This window comes from Ursus arctos, unplaced genomic scaffold (assembly GCF_023065955.2).
Source record: "Ursus arctos isolate Adak ecotype North America unplaced genomic scaffold, UrsArc2.0 scaffold_14, whole genome shotgun sequence".
NCBI lineage: Eukaryota > Metazoa > Chordata > Mammalia > Carnivora > Ursidae > Ursus > Ursus arctos.
The window spans coordinates 19606193-19623787 of record NW_026622808.1 but is presented as its reverse complement, the minus strand read 5'-3'; the positions used below and the strand labels follow the sequence as shown (position 1 = coordinate 19623787).

Here is a 17595-nt window from a genome sequence, read left to right as displayed (position 1 = left end):
GAAGGAGCTCGTTTTTAGGAAACACACTGAAATATACGGAGCTAAAGGGTCGTCATGTCTGCATCTCTCAGATGGTTTAGGAAAAAATGTGTGGGAAAATGGCGAACCCAGGTGAGGAAGAGGCCGGAATTCTCTGTCCTGTAATTATGTCAGAATGAAACTAACAAAATAATGGCATGTACAAAAAAAGAAGTCTGGAAGGAAACGCACCAGGACAGCTAACAATGTACCCCCTTAGGAGTGGGACTGAGGAGGGGGTGGGATGTGGCAGGGGACGTAAGTGGATTCTTCCCATCGTCATAGACAGCTCTGGTGATTAAAAAAGAAAAAAAAAATTTAAAAGATGCAATAGGTCTAAGCTCCCAGGGCTGGGCTGGTATTTCCATGAATGAAACTCCTGATCCCTCACCTCGCCATCAGGTCCGATTGCAGGTGTCTGTCCTTCTGCATTTTCTGCCTTCTGGAAGTAAAGAGAGACATGTTCACTCGCTGACTGGGGAGGCCGAGGCACGCGTGCCAAAACGGCTGCTCCAGTCCCACCCAGGGGCAGGCACATGGCCAGGTCCCAGCAAACCTTCTTTTTCTTTTTCTTCTTTTTCTCCTTGGCGACCTGGGCAGCCTTGTGCTGCCGCACCAGCTCCGTGAGGTTAGCCACGTACTCATCTGTCTGCTGCAAGAGGTAGGCCAAGCGCTTGTCCTTCTTCTGGTCGATGAGCTTACGGTACCCCTCCTCATCTTCAGCCTGCAGAAAGATGAGGTTATGATGCTTGCTTGCAAGAGACACGTGCCCGTCCATTAGTGGCCAAGGCAGGTAATCCAGAGTCAAGAAGCCCGCTGGGGGTTGTTGTTAACCGGCAACCAGACCCTCACTAAGGGAGTGCTTAGCTGAACCAGAGCCTTGCTGTACGTACACCTTCACACGGCTATCGAGTCCCCTTCAGTACTTCCTCTACGCCTACCCAGGGAAGACCCTGAGGGGGCCTGCTGGACAGACATACTTTTGCCAGAAGTCATTTGAAAAGGCCAACAGCAAGTCCCGGCCCCTCTGTCTACAAACGCAATGCAAATCCAAATACTTCTCTGTGGTCCCAGCCAGATTACTCCCACAGACCCATGCAGCAAGCCCCTCCTGGCTTTCTAATAATCAATCAGATGTCACCCCAGCTTATAGCCTCCTATGGCTCCCTCTCGTACACAGAATTAAATCTAAGGCCTTCCTCGTGCCCTACAAGGCCCCACATGACTGCCCTAGGGACTCTGACCTTACTTGTGCCCTCACCACGCTATTCTAGGGACCTCTTGCTGGGCCTCACACTTGGCTTTCTGCTGCCTGAGATGCTTGCCCTCAGTTCCTCTTTCTCTGGGAGGCATTTCATCCAGGGAGTCATGCCCACCCTTCCCTTAACACCCCATCAATCCCCACTCCCTCATTCTGCTTCTTTCTCTTCAGGTACTTCCCACCACCCAAAATGGTTTTGTCTGTTTGGCCTGGGCATCTGTCTCTCTAGGGCCAGCAGGAGTGGCCGTTGAGGGGAGGAACTGCATGTTTCTCCTTACTACTGAGGCCGCGTGCATACAGCAGTGCCTGTCAGTATCTGCCCAACTAGAGGATCACCCTAATAGCCAGACGCAAAGGGTGGGGACGGAGGACAGGGATCACATCATCAGTCACTCTCCCAACCTAGAGTGTATGCCCCCTCCACTTTCTGGAGAGAACACAGAGCAAGCAGCCAGATAATCAGCCTAAGGTCTTGCAACCACTGACAGAATGAATAGGCCAGTTCTCTTAGACTCCCAAACCCAAGCCCTTTCTTTCTCTCTGTCCCACCTCTAACTCTGAGCAGTAATCCACCTTGGCGTAACACCAGGCAATCAAACCCTGGTGCCCGCCACACCCAAAGCACCCGCAAAGGGTCACAAAGGGACATGATGTCGTGACGGCAGAATTTTACCATGAGTCTCCGCATTCTTTCTTTCTCAATTCTTTCGTTTTCCTTCTTCTGTTCCCTCTCCGTGTTGGCGTGGTACGTGGCCACCGCCTTCGTGAGCTTCTGGATTTTGCCTGTGACCGATCTGTGATATTCTTTGAAATCCTTGGCATGCTGCAGAATGCTGTTGAGGTATTCCTGCAGGGACATACACAAAAGAGAGGACTGGCTACTCCCCAGGGGTCGCTGTAGCGTTGCCACAAAGCAGACAAAACTTTAAAGGCAGCTTGCTTAAAACCAAGAGGACGTAATCGAAACAGTACGACGACACTGTATGCCCCCGAGGTTCGGCATTCTCTCTGTAATGAAAGCCCCGCGCTGGGGACTGTGGTGAGAGGGGCCCTCCCTCATGGATAACAGACAGGGCCATCCGCCTTGCCCAAACAACCTGGCACTGAACACTAACCACTTCAAAACGCCCTCACCCTCTAAACAAGTTATTCCACTGCCAGGAAGTCCCTTTAAGGAAAACAGTAGATATAGGCCAAAAAAAATTCAAGTTCGAGAATGCCTCTTCTAGTATTACTTCTAACATTGCAAGGTTGAGAATAGGCTACATGTACCCCAACAGGGAAATGGTCACATAAATTACTAGATGCCAAGGCAGAGAAGGAATACAATGTAGATGTTAAAAATCGTGCTTCCATGGGCGCCTGGGTGGCTCCGTCATTAAGCGTCTGCTTCGGCTCAGGTCATGATCCCAGGGTCCTGGGATCGAGCCCCGCATCGGGCTCCCTGCTCAGCAGGAAGCCTGCTTCTCCCTCTCCCACTCCCCCTGCTGGTGTTCCCTCTCTCGCTGTGTGTCTCTCTCTGTCCGATAAATAAAAATCTTAAAAAAAAAAAAAAATCATGCTTCCACAATACTTAAAAACCAGCCAGTATGTATCTACGTTTGTTTAAAGGAGGCCATTTAACTTTTGAATACTCTGTGCCTACAGAAAACCAACCTGAAGGGTACATACCAAAACGCTAACAGGTTGTTGCCCTTTTAAATTTTAAACTACACCAGTACTAGATATCGACTAAAGGAGAGGTTTAGAAAACGTAAATGAGCAAACAAACCAAATCGTCCCCCAGTAGAGATGCGGTCTTCCTGACTGATTTTGTAAAAGCTAAGTCAGATCACGCCCTCCTCTGCTCAGGACCCTCCATGGCTCCCACCTCACTCAGAGCAAAGGCCCAAGTTGTCTCCTCAGCCCAGACGCTCTGCCTATCACACCTCTCTGTCCTCCCTTCATCCCACTCTCTCCCTGGCTCACTCCACTCCAGCCACACTGGAATCCCTGCTGATCACAGAACACAGGGTACATTCCAGCCCCAGGGCCTCTGCAGCTTCCCCTCCATCTGCAAAGCTCCTTGCCCACATGTCTCTGTGGCTCCCTCCCTCAGATTCCGCCTTCTCAGAGAACTCCCCCAACCATGCCATGTCAACAGCCCCTCTGTCACTCTCCACCCCTGCTTTACATCTCTTCACACCTTATTACGTCCCAACATGGCATACATGATTATGGCCCATCCTCCCACTGCCATTTGGTTTTGTCCACTAACATATTCTCGGTGCCTGGAATACTGTTGTGATGAGCAGAAAAGACAGGCAGCATACTTAGACACAAACCAAACCAGACTCGCCAGCATGCAAGCTCTGGCAACCCAGGCATGCAGGCCGAGCCTCGCAGCTGGGCGGGGACGCACCTGGTGCTTCTGCCGGCGCTTGCGCTCCTGCTCGATCTTCTGCTGCTTCTCCAGCTTCTCGGTGATGCGGGCCTCACGCAGGGACTGCCGCTTGCTGCGCTTATAGGCCTTGGCGTTGAGGGCCGTCTCAAGGGCTGTGTCCCTCCTCATGCACACCACCACTTCCTGTCGTAGCTTGAGGAAGGAAGAAATGATGTGCATGACGTTGTCAGGTCCACACATAATTACAGATCTCAAGCTAGACAGAACGCTGCTCCTTCCAGAAGGATCTGTTCTAAATGCTGTCTGATGGGTGCTCATACACAGCATGAGCACAGGTCAGGAGATGACTGCTTCTGGACACCTAGCAGAAGGCTCTCTCATAACTTCAGGGCTCCAGCTCTGCCTCCCGTCAACCACACACAAAATCTTTCTTATGGGTCATTCGAAAGTACAGCACCCTCAAAAACAGACCCACTTAAGTCTCCTGTTCCAAGCTGGCATCTACAGCCCTAGGAAAGACCCACAGCTACCCATCCCGAGAAAAGCTAACGTCCCACCACTGTGCAGGACATGGACAGCAGAGGGGGACAGCCAGCCAGCGAGGATGTGAGGCCACTGCTGCTTTTAATGATCAAGGCACATTTAGTAACTGCCTGGCAAGTGGCTGCTCTTTGAATCAATGTTGGCAGAAAAGGCTCTTTTCCTCAAGCAACGGGCCTGTGCCTGTGCCCACCTGCCTCTGGAAGTTCAGCAGCCTGAGCGCCTTGAGCTCAATGGTCGCTTTGGTTCGTAAATCCCCGGCCAGGGACCCGGGAAGGTTTTCAAGTTCCTGAATTCGGTGTGCGATCCGAGCCTGCAGCCTGGGTGGCAAAGACAGAAGAAAGGAGAGGTGATGAGAGCTCTTATCTACTCACGGGGGCGGGGGGGCGAGCCCACCTGTTCCTTTTCTTTAAAGGTGGAACCTCAGCAGAATCCATCCCTCAAGGAAGGCAGATCCTAGTCATGAGATGTGAAATGGCTCAGAAAAGGAAGCCAGCCAAAACGCAGAATACAGAAAGAGCAGGGCAGGCACAGCAAGCCCGACAGGGCACAGCCACCTTGTGACATTTCGGCAGCGAAAAGCTGGCTATGGAATCAGGTGGACCAGCGTCTCCACCCCAGCCCAGGGACGACCGACCCAGCAGAGCAACCCTACAGGCTTGGTCTGAAGTTCAAATGAGATAATCCCTCTTCTCAATGTTTCACACATATTTATGAAACACCTACTGTGTGCCAGGGACTGATCCAGACGCTGGGCCTTAGCACTAAACAAGAGTAAACAAGACTAATTTGTTATTCTCATAGAGCTCACAGCCTTATCAACAAGACAGACCATAAAGGAGTTAAAAAATTAAATATCTACACTAATTCCAAAGAGTACCAAGCCCTCTAAGAAGGGGGTTGGAAGTGAGATGGGAGGCAGGGACTCTATGAGCAGGTGACCTCAGCAATCAGACCTAAATTAGCCAAGGTCATGCACAGTCTGTGCAAAGGCCCAGGGGCAGAAATGAGTCTCACTTGTTCTGCAGAAAAAGAGGAAAGGGAGAGTGGTGCGGGCAAGCACAGAGCCTTGGGCAGAGGCTAAACAAAAAGGTCCTTACTGAAGGGGCAATAGGACACCAGTGGCACGTTTAAACCTGGGGAATAAATCTAATGGAAGTTAATTATAAAAAGAGACTCCAAAACTGCTATGTGGGAACAGACTGCATAAGCGAGGGGGAGAGCAGGGAGGCCAGCAAGGGGACGTGTAGACCAGGTGGCAGGGTCCACAATGTGGAAAAGGCCACCAGTTCCCAGGATGGGGGCTGGGAGCTGAGACGAGGACATGGGGGATGAGGGAGGGTGAGTAACAGTGAAGGGGTGGCAGGGTCTAGCCCAGTGAGCTACTGTCAGGTGCACGGGGATAGAAACGGGAGGGAAACGTGGGGGACGTGAGGACATCTAGAAAGGCCATGTTTAAGCTATCTAAATGGAGCTGGAGGGGAGGTGCCTGGGTACAGGAGCTGGAGCTCCAGAGCACATCACAGCTGGCGAGGCACTTTGGAGACTATTATTGGACAAAGTTTACTGATACATCTGTGGATTATGGTGAACAAAGCACAGCCCCTCCCGCATGGGGCTTACGTTTACCAAGGGAGGACAGCCCAGAACAAGCTGTCGATGCAATGGAGAAAATGGGGGAGGGCAAGGTGTTCGGGGGGCGAACCTGAGGTGCCCCAGCCACATGGGATAGAGTGATCAGGCACACTGTGTGCCCGCTATCTCCCCCTGCACCTGGCACCCAGAAGGCCTTGGCAAAGCAGCCGGCAACTAGTGATGTTTGAGAGGGCCCACCACAGAGCTTTGATGGGTTGCTTTTCGAGTGCTGATGAGCCGAAAGTTAGCGAGGAGAACAAAGCACTTCCATTCAACATCTACCTGTCCGACCTCTATGGAGGGCAGTTTTGCAGAATCTAGGAAATTTCCCTGCCTACGTCCCCTGCACCCAAGCCATGGCACGTTTAGGGATTTACTCTGACACATGCACACACACGGGAAAAGAGAGAGATGCAAGTGTGTTGACTACAGCATTGTTTTAACAAAAGACTAGGAAACAAACAAAAAAGATTAGAAACAACCTGACATCCCTTCAGCCAGAGTACTCGCTAAATCACTTACGGTACGGCCACCAGATAGAATACTATGCATCCAAGAGAAAGAAAAGCTCATTTGGTACAAATAAGGGATGACCTAAGCCCTGCTGCCAGGCGAAGAACCGTGTGCACATCATGAAACACTTGGGCACCATGTGGCTACTTGCACCGCTCTGCCTATACACACACAGGATTTCTCTGGAAGGATAGCAACACAGAGAACTAGGCAATTGGTGACAGATTTCTGGTCACATACCCCACCGGCCTTTAGAACTGTGAGTCAAACTGACATGTGTCAGGGCTGACCGGTGCGAGGGGCAGCAACTGCAAGTGGCCATAGGCGGCCGCGCCCTCACCTGTACTCGCGCTCCTGCAGGATCTCCACAGGGTCCAGGCCCCGCGGCTTCTGGATGGGGGTGATGCGGCTCTGCTTCTGGTGCAATGGCACCATGGGGGCAGGCTGGGCAGGCTGCCCTGGCGACTGCGTCTGGGGCGGCATCACCGGGGAGGCAGCGGGCGGGACGGCAGGGGGTGCAGGTGAGGGGCGGCCCGTTGGCTGTGGGGGGATCAGCTTCTGAGGTGTGCTCGTGGGGGCAGCAGCATTTGCCATGGGTCCTGGGTGGGGGTGGGGGGGGAGAGGAGTCAGGTGGGAAAGGCACAGCTTGAGTTCTGGCTCAACTCTGGGGGTAAATGAAAAGCCTGCTGGGCGCTCACGGCCCCAGGGACGAACTCATCCCCAAGGCTGACGAGGCCTGCGCAGGCTGCCATGCTGCTTCTCACTCAGGGGTTCCTCGGGGGTCCCCCTCCCTCCTGCCTCCTCCGGAGCTCAGCAGACGTGCCCTTTCCTGAAGCCATCCCTGCCTAAGCGCCGCTCCCAGCTGTGGTCCTGCTGTGTGTGGCCTCATGGGAGTAGCAGTTTCCAGACTTTCATCCAGTGCCCAAGGAATCCTATTTAAGCAATGAGCTCTCCTGTGCCCATCACTAAACCTCCGGATCCAAGGGGACAAGGAATGAGCCTGTTTTACCCATGCTTCACCCCCACAGAGGCGACCCTCCGATACCTCCTGACAACCACGTTTTACACAACACAGAGGCTGCACAGAGCAGAAACGGAAGCCTGAGCCACCCTGCCACCCTGCCTGCCTCCCACAGCACTGGGGTGGGGGTGTGTTCTCAGGAGGGAAGGGGGTCAAACACGGCCTCTGGGCTCAGAGGCGCCACTCCTGAAGGACAGGATCTGTGGCTGCGGCAGCGCCTCTCCACAGCCTCTCACTTGAGTCACCCAGGGAACTCGTTCGCTAGGATCCTCCTCTCCCTGGTGAGGAGACCCCAGGGTTACCACGACCCACAGGACAAGGTGGGGCAGGAATCATGCAGTGGAACCAAACCCAAGCCTCTGTGAACTGACCAGGGGCAGAGAAGACCCAGAGAAGGCAGAAAGAAGCGAGGACTTGTCCTTGGCCCCCTCTCTCTGAGGAGGCTCCTCTCAGGGGCTGCATGGTGCAAGTTCGTGATGGGAGCCAGGGAAGGCACATGCCACCAAGACAGAGGGGACTTACCTTCAGGCCAAGGCTTGGGAGGCCCTCCGGGGGGCTGACCCGGCATCCCAGGGGGCACGCCTGAGGGTCCTGGGGGGGGCATATTGGGCCCTCCCATACCTATACATAGGGAGAGACAAACAAGAGGATAAAAGGCACCCTGCGTTTATGCCTGCATCACCCCCACAGGCAGGCCTGGCTCCAGGGGACGCACCCAACAACAAGCCCCTCAGTGTGGGCAAGGGGGTGGGGGTGGGGGGGCGGGGAGGCAGCTGGAGAAACAACATTGAGCACGAAAGCAGCCCTGCTGTCTGAGTGCCCTGAGCGCTGCCGACACCGTGTGGTCTGGGGGGAGCGGGGGGCGGAGAGGATGTCCGTGGGCGGTTGTGCCCAGGTCTGTTGACGTCGCTGCCCACCTTCTGGTCAGTTTGCTCTGAGTCCCCTCCCTACCCCGAGCGCTGGGGACAGCAGGCCTTACCGTGAGGCCTGCTATAATTTGGAGGTGCTGGTCCTGGACCCGGACCCGGGCCAGGGCCAGGGCCGGGGCCAGGTCCCGTGGCGGACACAGAGGGTGGAGGTAGTGTTGGCATCTGCTGCTGCATCCCGGGCATCGGCCGCTTCCCCTGCACCGCCATCTGCAGGTGGTCGGGGAGGGGCTGCCCCCTGGCCAGCATCTTGTACGCCATGATCTGGGCTCTGAGCTGATGCAGCTGGTTCTGGTTAAATGGAGTCGGGCCCCGGTTCTGCTGTCCCAAAGCCTGGGGATCGGCACCATCCAGGGGGGCCCCTCCTGGCCCAGAGGACATCTGTGGGCCTGACGACGGGCCACTGGCTGGAACCGGACTGGAGGCATGCTCGGAGCCGCCCAGGGGGGAAGGGTAACCTGTGAAGCAATGTGGATCCAAGTGGTCACTCAGCAACACACGTCCTGTGATTTCTAAGGCAAAGACAGTAACCTTTCAACTGTGCTTACACCAGCTCCTACCCCAAGACACGGGGTGGCCAAACGACTTTAATCCCATAATTCAAAGGAGAAGCACCCAGACCAGTGGCTGGCACGACCGGTTTGGTTTGGCTCGGCCTTCAGCATGTTGCCTGCTGATGGTCAATGCTGAGCTGCTGCACAGATCCAGGCGTCCCTCAGGCCTGCCCTCTTGCCTCTCAAGTTGAACAGACCACACCTCTACCCTCCATTAAGTATAGAGCCCCTGGAGGCACTGAGCTTCCCACCCTGATGACAGGAAGTCATCTACTCCATCGCTTTTCCAACTGCCCTGTTCAGAATAACTACATGGAAGGCTTGTTAAAGCAGAGCCCCCCACCCCAAGATTCTGTCTCAGCGGTCTGAAGCGGGGCCCAGGAATCTGCATTTCTAGGATGTTCCTGGATATCACGGGAGCTGCTAGCCCGAGGAGCCCACCCTGCTCGGCCCCTGTCTAAACTCCAGGGCTGCATACGGATGCGTCCCACCAGGGTTCCCTCTCCAGAGGCTGCTCTAGGACAAATCGGCCCAATATGGGCACTGGCCAAGCCCAAACTCAACAGCCCTCCATGGCAGGGCCTCCCACAGGGCCAAACTGTCCTGGGTCTACCCTGAATCTGCCTGTGGGAGATCAGGAAACCCAATCAGGAAAATGACTGGGGTTGGGGTGGGGGGCAACAAACACAAGGAAAGAAGAGTAACGAAACAGTACCTTGGGAGTGCTGGTCCATGGGGCTTGGCGGGGGCCCCATCCCTGCATGGGCCCCCGACCGCATCCCCATGCCCTTCATCTGGTTGTAGCGGGGGTCATCCGACATGCCCTTCTCATGCATGGACTCCATTGGCTACAAGAGGGGACAATGACAAGGCAAGCTCAACAAGGGGGAACAGGAAGAGGCAGCATGCAAAGTGCCGCCCAAGAGTTCACTGCCACTGAAAATGTCCACCCAAGGTTGCCACGGTATGTACTGAATCACCACTGTGACCAAGCAGCTTAGGTCCAAGCCATGGTCCTGACACCTACTGAAGTGTCAAGCAGATGCATGAAGCAATGTCACTCAGTGGTGGATGACCACCTAGGAGACTGGAGGTCTGGAAGTGAAGGGACAGATGGATCAGGGCGCCAGGAGTCAGTTCCAGATGGCTAAAATACCATGTGGAAAAGACATGAGCTCCTGGTGAGGAGCTGTTTTGGCTGGGACACCAAGCTCCCCATTAATCGTCACAAGGAGACCTGGTGACCACCAATCTTTGGATCAGAAACCTTCTTCCTTGGGAAACTACAAATCAGAGGAACAGACACAAATTTCTGCCTATAAGTATGATTACACTGTGTTCGGTGTCCTCTGATCTGAGATCGGCCTCCAGCCTACTAGTTGGGAGGAAAGGTATCTGTGGCGTGGTTCTGTTCCTCCTAAGAGGCACGCCAGACCTCTGCAGAACAATGCCACCTATTTTCACTCCAAAGGCTCAGTACTAAGTACTTCCCCGACTGGAATGGCTGGTAAAGCGGACCCTTCCAGGGCACTCTGCTAGGCCCTGATTGGCACGAATATCCTGGTTTCCAGGAACTCAGTCTAATGGGTGGCCCAACAAAGTCAACTACAGCTCAGTGTGTGCCATGAAGAAGCAAGAGAGAAGAAAGAGAGGGTGCTTGGCGGGGGCCACAGGAGCAGCTTCAAACGCAGGAAAAGGGCGTCCCACTACCATGGACCCTGGCTCCTGGGCTCCTAACACAGTGCAGGACAAACGGCAGGTGTCTGGCAGACGTGTGGAATATGTGCAAGCGATTCCAAGAGAAAGAAACAAAGTGGGCAGAGAGGAAAATAGGCTGTGCTGGAGAAGCCAGACTAAATTGGGCGGCGGGGGGGGACAGTCAGGTCACTAATAGCTTCTCAAGAAGGAAGCGACAAGAAAGATAGTGTTGACAGAAATGTGCGGGAGATGGGGAGGGCAAGAAGGGCCAGAGGGATGAGATGGCTCCACCACTGACTCGGTAAGTGACCATCTCTCCGAGACCCTACTTCCTCACCTGTAAAATGGGCACAATAACCACCTACATCTGACGGGCAGGGGGAGATTTAAGTGGAATGGGTACAAACACATGGACAGCCCTGGGAGGGAGGCTAGAGGGGTCAGCAGAGACCCCTCACTTCTAGGCCACATGAAGTCCATCTTCTACGAGGATCTCTTGTGGTCTCTGAGGCTTGAGCCTGTCACCTTTTCCTTTAGATGCTGATATAGATAAAAGGATGTTTCCTTGTTTTCCCCAGCCACCACCCAAGAACACAGGGAGAAAGGAAAACTATTTGTGTTAAGACATTTTTTTTCTCACCTCGCTGGCAAAAGCATCTCTGATCAGTTCCAGAAGTCATTAAGACAGTGAGTGGCACCCAAGTGCAGGATGGAATGGGGATATAGAGCCCGGGTGAGCAGAACAGCCCGCGTGCAGGAAGCCATGTGACACAAGCCACCTTTTAGGGATTTGGACATTTTCATTCGTGAACAAAAGGCAGCTCTGGAGCGGTGTGACCACATCTCCCATGCGGAATGATGAGTCCGGGAGACACAAGGCGGAAAGGCTGCTGGCTCAGAGCAGAAGCCAGGATGCACTGTCCACCCTCCCACCTCCGATCACGTGGACCCAGCGCAGCGGGCGCAGGCTCCCTACCTTGTGCATCTGGTGCATGTTGTCCTGAGGGTACCCTCCAGGCCCCTGGGTCGGGATGGGGTGACCTGCTGAGGGAGGCCCTGGGCTGGGCCCCATCATGCTGTGGGCAGAGCCCGGTGAGGGACCCGGGCTAGGGCCCAACATGGCTCCAGGGGAGGGGCCCGGGCCTGGCGAAGGGCCTGGCCGAGGAGTTCCGCCCAGGGGTGGGTCTGGAGTGGACATCTTCACAGGAGCTGCAGACAGTGGTCTCCTGCTAGAGAGAGGTCCTGGTCAGTCTGGGGGTCACATCCATAGCCAGGGCGCAAGAGCTGGCAAGGGAGGACCACACGTAGCATTTTGAGAAGCACTCATTTGACAGCGAGCTGGCACCTTCGACATGCAACACCCCCCGCCCCGACACCCAGACCTTTCTCCTCCGTTCTTGTCACAGAAAAGAATACATCAAGCATATAAAATCAGATCAAAGTCCCGAGGAAGGGATGAGACTCAGGAGGTGGAGGTCTACAGCCACTGTCCCACCTGGGGTCTCACTCAGGGCAGTGCAGATTCGCCCTTCACGCCTAATACCTGCCACCTTCCTATTAGCAACAAGAGAGAGCAAGACTAAGGCTCAAAGCCGCTCCCAGCAACAGTATCCGACTGGGCCTTCGGAAGTTCAACAAATATAAATATTCACGGCAAGCGATGCTGGTTTTCCACTTAGGGCAGTGAGACCAAGTTTCCTTTAAAATAAATGAATGGAAGTCTGAAACGCAGGTTCATTTAAAGAGAGGTATTACATAAATAACGGCACTCTGGTATCTTAAATAGTTCTACAGTGATATTCACACGTCTGAAGTTTAAATGAATGTTGCCAAAAACTAAAAATTGATACCCAGAACCATGACCCAAGCCTCTACGAGATCCAAAACTATTCTACAAAAAAATCTAATGATGACGGTAAATTTTGCTTGCCACCATAGGGCCACGAGGTGATAAATTTTATATATACTTTCTATAATATGGGTTCAAAGTTCAGGTAACCCTTATTCTGTTGTGTAGTTACATATGGCCTTAAATACTATTCTCTTCAATTTAATAACTTCTTTCATGATTATGGAGTAATACAATTGCAGTGTTGAGATGAAGAAAACAAAAAGAACACAGAAACTTAAAATCACCCAGCATCCCACCAGACACGGAGGTGAAGCGCTTGCTGGCCCTGCAGAAAGCAACAAGCGACCCTGCCCGCCTTACCCCTTTCCCAGCAGGGCAGGGGGAGGTGGGGAGTGGGAAGAAGGGGTTTCCTCAGAGACATGGGACACCACTAGAGCCACAAGGATGGAGCTGAGCCATGCAGAGCGGGCCCTCTCAGGGTGGAGAGCTGCCCTCATGTTGCCCCTGGGACCCCATCACACCTCCCTGCCTCCCTTCTAGACTGTTCTACACACAGGAACACACACACTCAACAGTATTACTCAGCACTTTCTAGCCAAGCTTTTCTTCATAGGATTATACCCAAGACCATTTTAATCATGTAGTGGTCTTCAAAAGGTGGATTCCAGTGGCTCCACTGTATTCCCTTGTTCTGTCACATATCAAGTTATTTACAAGCCCATCTCTTGTTGGCATGTCACAAATGCGATTTCTGTTTCTGTGGACTTTTTTGTTTTTTTTTTTTTTAAAGATTTTATTTCTTTATTCGACAGAGATAGAGACAGCCAGCGAGAGAGAGGCAACACAAGCAGGGGGAGTGGGAGAGGAAGAAGCAGGCTCATAGCAGAGGAGCCTGACGTGGGGCTCGATCCCATAACGCCGGGATCACGCCCTCAGCTGAAGGCAGACGCTTAACCGCTATGCCACCCAGGCGCCCCAGGGACTTTTCTGGTTTTTGGAGTGACTCTCTCTGTCCCTAAACTTCACTGGGGACTTCTGGTTCTAAGGATAAATCTTGTTAAGAAGTGTAAGAACATTTTTAATTCTCTTAATTAGAACAAAAGTTTTAATTTAAAAGGTGGGTGTATTTTCCTGGATAATAGATTGAAAGCGCAAACTTCTTTGTTCCAGTTTCATGGCTAAAAAAATCAGAGCAGAGAGGACCAGAAATCTTGGCAGGGCACGGACCAGTGACCGGTATACCAGCCTGACTAGGAACAGACCCAACTGCGCAAAGTGCTCCAGGTTCTCTGGGCCTCCTGGATTTCCTTCAAAGCGCAAGAAGCCCCAGTGCTGTACCTTAGATAAACCTCACAAGAGTGCTGGAGGATTGGTGTCTGCTCACCATCTCTTCCCCACAAATCCAAAACCCAATAAGCCCAGGGCAGGGGTAGAATCAAACTTTTAAAAAAATAACTTCGAGACAAATTCATTTAGAAGCAAAATCAGACCTGATTCAGATACATGTGAATGGTCACACCTGCTACAGAAAAGGATCCTGTTACCCCCAGATGCTACTCCAGTCTCTGCCATGTGAGAGTGATCTATGCCCCAACCTCCTTTTCTAAAATGCGGATTCTGAAGTCTGAAACCTCTGGCCCAGGGTTTGTCTAGGGCAAGACGCACCTATAGTCATACTTCACAGGTGGAGAGCTGAGTGACATGAATATAGCCACAGCTGGGTCAAGGAAGATGGCTCCTCAAGGCACTCCCCCTGTCCCCCTGCCCCAGCCCTTCGTGTCCACAGGCACTCTCAGAGAGGCCCAGAGAGACTGCAGTGAGGTGGCAAGAGGGACAATGGCCCTGAAAATACTCAAGGAATCTCGTGGCATCCGGGAACTCATGGGTGCCTTATCACCTGAAGATCTCTATTCTAAGTCATGCCAACTGAAACTGACAGCAAAATAAAATCCACCATCTAAGGAACATCTTCTCCTTATCTAAAGACAGACATGCCAAAGAGCAAGCACTGAGAAGAGCCTTTGGAATGATGGCTCTTCTAAAGGTAGTTTATACTTAGTGTCAGACCTTCCTCCCATCAAAACGCGTGGTACTGGGGCACCCGGGTGGCTCAGTTGGTTAAGCGTCTGCCTTTGGCTCAGGTCATGACCCCAGGGTCCTGGGATCGAGCCCCACATCAGGAGCCTGCTTTCCCCCTCCTCCCACTCATGCTCTCTGTCACACACACACACTCTCTCTCTCTCAAATAAAGAAATAAATAAAATCTTTTAAAAAATGCATGGTACCTCTAGAAACTTATTACCTCCACCCATAGAAGCACTAACTTCATCATCAACATATGGAGCTCACTGAAGATGCTAGAGGGCATCAAAAAATACTTTTGTGCCAACTAGAGCTACCCTACGACCCAGCAATTGCACTACTAGGTATTCATCCCAAACATTCAAATGTAGGGGTCCAAAGGGGCCCACACCCCAATGTTTATAACAGCAATGTCCACAATAGCCAAACTATGTGAAGAACCCAGATGTCCATCGACAGATGAATGGATGAAGAAGATGTGGTACACACATATAATGGAATATTATTACTCAGCCATCAAAAAACAAAATCTTACCATTTGCAATGATGTGGCTACAACTAGAGGGTATTATGCTAAGCAAAATAAGTCAATCAGAGAAAGACAGTTATCATATGATTTCACTCATATGTGGACTTTAAGGAAAAAAACAGAGCAACATAGGGGAAGGGAGCGAAAAATAAAACAAGATGGAATTAGAGAGGGAGACAAACCATAAGAGATTCTTAATCATAGGAAACAAACAGGGTTGCTGGAGGGGAGGTGGGTAGGGGGATGGGGTAACTGGGTGATGGGCATTAAGAGGACACGGGATGTAATGAGCACTGGGTGTTATATTTAAGCGATGAATCGCTAAACTCAACCCCAAAACTAATAATACACTATACGTTAATTAACTGAATTAAAAAAAAATACTCGTGTCAAAATATGGCAACATCTACCTTTGAGAAGCATGGGGTTTCACAAGAGGCTTTTAAAAAGGGCATGTGCTTTGGAAGCTGTCACCTCTCAAGTGTCAGGCTGTGATGAAGCAGGTAAGTGCACGGAGCCACTGGGAGCAAACTCATTTCTGGACTGAAAGCTTAGACACGTGTGACAGTAAAGGGAAGTGACACTAAAAAGGACCCAAACAGTACAAGCACAATGCAAAACCATCCTGAGCAGCACAGCAGGCGGGCTCCACCATACACAGACTCCCAATCGGGGTGCTCGTACGCACACAAATACAGACACACCGGCAGAATCGCAGCAGCACGGGGCGGGGGGCACACGACAGGGAAAAGGAACCGGAAGCAGCACTCTGGTCCTCAGTGTGGTATGGAAGAGGGAGCATTTTATGTACTTGTCCTGGGTTTTAGCATACCTCAAGTGCCCTGATTGTAGGGGTACAGCTGGATGAACAACACTCCTGCAGGGCACCCCTGGCCCTTCCCATGAGGACCACCCTCCCAGGGGGAAACACTGCTTTGACTCTGTCACTCTTTGGTGGTTTCACTTGTTATTGAACTGCATCTGAAAAAAAAAGAGACATACAGTAGTATCCTTCTGCTCTTCTGTGAGGGGCATACATGTTGGTGGGACGGTGGGCATTTGTTCTTCCTTATAAGTCCGGTCTCCTATTCACACACTCAGTGCTACAGGGTTTTGGCCAGTGCAGGTAAAGCTGCTATGGACAACATCACAAATGGTGGAAACCCATTTTCCTCGGGTATCCAGGAGTGGAACCATTCGTCATAGGAAGGCATAAATTTAGCTTTGGTAAATACCAGGAGCTTTCCAAATTAGGACTATAATCTCACATAACCACCATCCCTGCAGCAGAGGGGAGAGCATTCTAGTTCTTCTACATCGACACTGACACTTGGTGGTGTCAGTCTAACTTATAACCGTTCCGGTGAGGATATAATCGTATCTTACTACCATTTTAATTTGTATTTCCCTCGCAACTAATGGTGTTGCACACCTTTCTCTATGCTGGCCACTGAGATAACCACTTCTGCAAAGGCCCTGTTTTCACTAGTGTTTTACTTGGGGATATGTGGTTCCTCTCTGAGTCTGGGGCTCACCTTTGCATTCTCCTAATGGTGTCTTGTGATGCAGAGAAGTTCTTATTTTAATGGCATCTGATTTATCAAGTTTGTTTTTACATGGTAAATGGTTTTGGAGTCTTGTTTAAAAAAATTTTGTCTACCAGGGCGCCTGGGTGTCTCAGTCAGTTAAGCATCTGTCTTCAGCTCAAGTCGTGATCTCAGGGTGCTGGGATCAAGCCCCACATCTGGCTCCCAGCTCAGCAGGGAGTTTGTTTCTCCCTCTCCCTCTGCCCCTCCCCCAGCTCACGGGTGCATGACTGCACGCGCGTGTGCTCTCCCAAATAAATAAAATCTAGAAAGAAAGAAAGAAAGAAAGAAAGAAAGAAAGAAAGAAAGAAAAGAAAAGAAAAGAAAAAAGAAAACCTTGTCTACTTGAGAGAATAATAAATATGTATTTGGTCTCTGCCTTTAGTTTTTGACTAAAACCCCTGGAATTTCCTAAGTGGTAGGGGTGTCTTTTGTTCTAATGAAGTGACTCGTGGTAGGCTTCTGGGTAGCTTTAGGATTGGGGGCCGGCTGCCAGAAAGACCAAGCTATGATTAGAAGCTTGGAACTTTCAGCCCCATCCTCCTAGGAGGGGAGAAGAATTGAAAAGTGAATAATCAATCATGGCTACAAGATGAACCATCCATAAAAACTCTAAACTAAGAGGCAAGGAGAGCTTCTGGGTTGGTGAACACATCCGCATGCCGGGAGGGTGGTGCACTCCAACTCCACGGGGACAAAAGCTCCTGGGCACGGAATCCTTCTAGACCTTACTTTAGTCACTTCTTCATACGGCTATTTATCTGTACCCTTAATAATATTCTTTATAATATGCAGGTAAACACGTGTCTCCTTGAGTTTTGTGAGCTGTGATATCAAATAATCAAACCTGAGGAGGGTTTCATGGGAACCCATTTGTAACCAAGCTGGACAGAAGTGTGGGTAACCTGGGGGCCCACTACTTGTGACTGGGGTCTGGAGCGGGGAGCAGTCTTCTGGGGCTGAGCCCTTAACCTCTACAGTCTGCACTAACTCTGGG

At 51.7% G+C, this 17595-nt stretch overlaps 1 protein-coding gene across 8 annotated transcripts in view; it reads right to left on the bottom strand.

The window, feature by feature from the left end:
• Window positions 1-17595, bottom strand: part of SMARCA4 (SWI/SNF related, matrix associated, actin dependent regulator of chromatin, subfamily a, member 4) — an 87259-nt gene that overhangs the window by 59128 nt on the left and 10536 nt on the right. For 5 of the 8 annotated variants that reach the window (XM_057311529.1, XM_044377993.3, XM_048226838.2 and 2 more), the window contains exons 2-12: window positions 15845-15993; window positions 11526-11775; window positions 9567-9699; window positions 8351-8755; window positions 7894-7992; window positions 6691-6949; window positions 4396-4522; window positions 3681-3854; window positions 1953-2126; window positions 575-742; window positions 410-460 (exon numbers count right to left, since the gene is read on the bottom strand). In XM_057311529.1, coding sequence (XP_057167512.1) covers window positions 410-460; window positions 575-742; window positions 1953-2126; window positions 3681-3854; window positions 4396-4522; window positions 6691-6949; window positions 7894-7992; window positions 8351-8755; window positions 9567-9699; window positions 11526-11747 — 1812 coding nt within the window. In that variant the 5' untranslated portion in view covers window positions 11748-11775; window positions 15845-15993. Of the gene's footprint in view, window positions 1-409; window positions 461-574; window positions 743-1952; window positions 2127-3680; window positions 3855-4395; window positions 4523-6690; window positions 6950-7893; window positions 7993-8350; window positions 8756-9566; window positions 9700-11525; window positions 11779-15844; window positions 15994-17595 lie in introns of all 8 variants that reach the window. The other 3 variants (XM_057311526.1, XM_057311527.1, XM_057311528.1) reach the window with 3 other exon arrangements.